The sequence below is a fragment of the Saccostrea cucullata genome, unplaced genomic scaffold, assembly GCF_032062105.1.
Source record: "Saccostrea cucullata isolate Sc308-1 unplaced genomic scaffold, CSIRO_AGI_Scuc_v1 ctg17557, whole genome shotgun sequence".
Classification (NCBI taxonomy): Eukaryota; Metazoa; Mollusca; class Bivalvia; order Ostreida; family Ostreidae; genus Saccostrea; species Saccostrea cuccullata.
Window position 1 is genome coordinate 1,184 of NW_026934090.1, and position 4,425 is coordinate 5,608.

At 32.5% G+C, this 4,425-nt stretch overlaps 1 protein-coding gene across 1 annotated transcript; it reads left to right on the forward strand.

The window, feature by feature from the left end:
* The first annotated feature begins 973 nt into the window (after positions 1-973).
* On the forward strand, positions 974-1,895 carry LOC134239918 (uncharacterized). Its single transcript, XM_062722051.1, has one exon. It carries the CDS (start codon positions 1,157-1,159, stop codon positions 1,685-1,687), a length of 531 nt encoding a protein of 176 aa, XP_062578035.1. The 5' UTR covers positions 974-1,156; the 3' UTR covers positions 1,688-1,895.
* The last annotated feature ends 2,530 nt before the right edge of the window (positions 1,896-4,425 follow it).

Sequence of the window (4,425 nt, forward strand, 5' to 3'; positions counted from 1 at the left end):
AACAGTTGTTTTATACGTATTTTGAAATATATTGCTTATATGTATACTTGTAAAGTTACATGTACAGTGAAAGCTGTCCAATACGACACCTTGCAATCCGTCACACTGTGAATTCCGACGTTAAATTTCTTTTCCATTTTTTTTTACACCTTTAACACTGTGCAATCCGAAACCCAGTCTATCCCGACTCAAAATATGTCTCCCAGTGCATGTCGGATTAGACATGTTTCACTGATAAAGTTAGACTGTATAAAACAGTAAAGAAGTGCTGAAACAAAATATCACAATAATTTTGGCAGAAGAAAAATTATGTCGTAAATATTTGCAATACTTTTATTTAAAACAAAAACTCGTCATAACCATGTCTGTCTTTTTTAAATACCTCAGCAATGAATAGAAAAATTTCAGAATCTAAATATAGATATGTTCTAGTTCGTTACGTTATTTTTGTGCACGCCGTTGTGTCATTCGAGGTCTTTTGATAATAAACTTAAGATTGATTTCACAAAAACTTTAACTATCAATATATTTTCTTGTTGTAGTCCAAGTATGCTTTATAGGGTTTTTCAAATCCATGAGTTTAATTTAACATCTTTTGTTTATGAATTAAGCGTAACGAATTTTCTTCATGTATTGTTGTACAAGTACATATTTTCACGCTCAACAAATCGTCAAGCGTTTTATTTGCAGTATCACTTTAGTTTGTAATAGGATATAAGCTATATCATGTGAGCATAAATCACTCACGGATATTATAAATCTATGATTTACGCCAGCCACAAATATTAAGCGTACAAGTTATTGATTGTCTATCGAGCTTACTCTCTACATATATATGTATTTTCTATTGTGATATTTTTAAAAAATTCTCAAAACGGAAGTTGGTCCAAGTTTAATATAAATTATAAAATAATATGAAAGTAATCCTCTCAGTGAAGAACATTTTTTATTCTAATTTTTCGACTTCCTGTTTATCATCTCATTTTAAATACTTGTTTAATAAGCAGCTCAGAATGAGACAAGACAAATTGAAAGTAGACTTTGTTTGGAGGAAATTACCTGAAAATCCCCCAAAGAAGAACGCAAATCTTTAAATATTGACTGCAATAGAATAATTACACTATTATCATTCTGGACATATATGTGATAGGACAAAATGGCTTTCGCAATTGGAAACGTTCGTTTGCAAGTAAAGGAGACGGGGCGTACAGTTACGGTACCAAATGATCCCAGAGCTAAGCTTATGTATTACCTAGATTGCGTGTGTAATGCTTTAGCACTGGACAGCTCGGACACTCAGAATATTGAACGACTGCGAGACTATCAAAACTATCGATATTTGAGTGAAGAACAAAAAAGTGAGCTCCTGATATTGTGTGCAATGATATCTCCTGACGTGCTTCTGAACAAGGTTTTCTTCCAAAATGATGAAATGTGTGGCGACAAAAGCAACAACTTCTTTGAAATTGGAACCATCTCAAACAGAATGTTAGTCTCGAGATCGATCGTCATTGGTGGTCAAACAAGAAATATCCGAAAAATCATGACCTTTAAAATGGATTGGTTAAGGACTTATTACATCACACCCATGCAAGCCATGGCGCGGGAAATGGAAGAGGCGGAGGAGAGACGAAGGCGTGCAATTGCTGCACGAAGACGAAATGATGACAGTTGCATTATTTTGTGAAGTAATATCAATGCAAGGAGTAAAATCACTACGTTGTGTGTATATACATGTAATTGCAAAAGGAACTACTAGATCTGATTTAACCTTTGTGAATCCAATAACGTTAAATGTTGTGCTGTACAAAGCTTCTTTCAAGATGTGTTTTGTTGAATAACTCATTTGATTACTTTATTTTTTATTACAGTCTTTTTATTAGGGGCCTACAGTATTTTGGAATGAATATCTATTTATTTCCTAGACATATTAAAACTAAATGAAAATATAAATAGAGTTCTTTTTAATTAAAGTATACAATTCAGGATATTATATTGAATAGACAAGTAAATAAATGTACATACAGTACAAACTTAAAATAAAAGAAAACTGAACCAATAAAAATGCGTTTATGGTCGAAAGCATCTACTGAATAAAAAACTTGTTTTTCTTGTTCACATAAGGAAACAATACTTCACTATATACTACCTTACATTTATATGCATGCTTTATCGAAGATAATCTATGTGATATCAAAATATAATAAATATCATATATTCTCCACCATTGTTTTTCTCCGCAAAGTCTTTATACAATTAAGAGGTCAATAATTAAGTTCGAATTAAACATATTCAAATGACCTTAGTTTGATGAGTATATTTTATTGACACGAGATGGTAGGGAAAAAAACACAAAAATTGATAACGCATATTAAAATATAATATGGGACAATCATTTATTTTATTGCGTGGTAAATATTGGTTTTCAAATGTACAATTTATGACGATGCTTTTATTATAATAATGCATGAGCAATCTAAAAGACATATATCGACTTGATGATCATCGCGAACTCGACTAAAAGTCCCGATTTTTTTCTTGGGTGAAATTGGCATCCCGGTTAGAAAAAAATGGTACATTCATTATTGCGAAATTTTTGAATTTTTTATAGAAATGCTCTGAGATTAAAATTAGGCAGGTTGCATCCCATAATTTATTAAGGGTATTTGTGAGACACCGACGCCCCTCGTATGGCAGCTTCTCCTGAGGGCTATAATTTCTCAAATGCAAGTAAAAGTCCAAGGTCAAAGTCAAATTTGTTGGTATCCTAAGGAAGATCATGTAACAAGGAATACACTAGTCCTGTGAAATATGAAAGCCATAGAACTAACAGTTCAAACATAATAGTCAAGGTTAAAAATTTTAAAAAGTGGATTAAACTCTAACATCAAGGTCAAAATGATTGGTATCAAAAGGAACGTCTTGTCACAAAACATATATACATATGAAAAAGTCCTAGTACTATCAGTCAAAAATTATTGTTATGATTATTTAAAAGTGGGTCAAACTCTGAGGTCAAGATCTAAAGGTTAATGCAATACAGTGAATACACATGTGAAGTATGAAAGTCCTAGACCAATTATTCAAACGTTTTTGCTATGGTCTAAGTTCGAATTATTTTGTAAAAGTGGGTCAAACTCCAAGTTTAAGGATACGAAGTTAAATTTGATGATATAAAAAAAAAGGTCTTGTCACATAAAAATACACCTGTGAAACATGAAAGCAATATTCCCACCTACTCAAAAGTAAAGGACAGAATTAAAGTTTTTGCTGACAAACAGACAGATAGACGGGCAAAAGTATATACCCCTGAATCTTCGATTAAAGGACAGAAAATCCTTTTTATTATCTGAAATACAGACATAGACAAAATTCAAAGCAATTTGTAAATTGTAGTTTTTGAAAATTTAAAGTTTGTTAATTTTGTTTATCTACCAACTGATGTGATTCTAAAGTAAACATAATAATATGAAATTATAAACGAGTGGGGATTTTCAGATACCCTACTTATTAGATGATAAAATGCTATCGTTTTTCCTGCTAAGGACGTCAATAGGCAACTATATAAAATGAAAGTGACTCTTCTGATTGCCAGTGTATTGCTGCTTTTTAATCATAAGGTACATATCGTTGCGAAAAAAATTGATGAAAATGGCCTTTGCAATGGAGAATACGAAAATTCATCTCAAAGCCACTGGCACAAGAGTCACAATTCCTGATACACCCAAAGGAAGACTTATGTATTACCTTGATTGCATATGCACATTACTACAACTGGACGACTCTGATTCCGCCAACATACGAATGCTTAGAGACTATGATCGCCACTGGGCTTTGTCCGAAGAACAAACGCTGGAACTCCTCGTGTTTTGCTCCCTTCTTTCACCAGATGTTTTGATCAACAAAATCATCTTTCAGAACGATGGAATGTGTGGGAATTTAGGCAATGAGTTTTTCGATTTAGGGGTTGTTTCGAATAGAATGCTTGTTTCGCGATCCATAATGATTGGTGGACAGTCTCGCACTGTGAAGAAAATTATGACGTTTAAGATGAGTTGGCTGAGAAAAAACTATATTGAACCTATGCAGGCCTTATCCAGTCAGCTGCAATCTAGGCAAGCTCAGCAGAGGAGGAGAGTTCGCGATGACTCCTGTGTTGTTTCGTAGGTTGATCAGCTAGTTAACTTAATTTATTTAAAAATTATTCATATCTGACAATTACAATTGACTTTTCCAATGACTTTTTTATGTCAAACAGTATCTGCATGTTATACTTAGCTGAAAAGGAAACATTTCACTATTATTTCAACATTTATTTTTTTTCAAATTTTGTGCATTTCTTGAGATGCAAAAAGATTTTGTAAAACAAGATTTTATTACTTTACTCTAATTACTTTCGTTGAAGAGGGAACTGAAATTATAAAA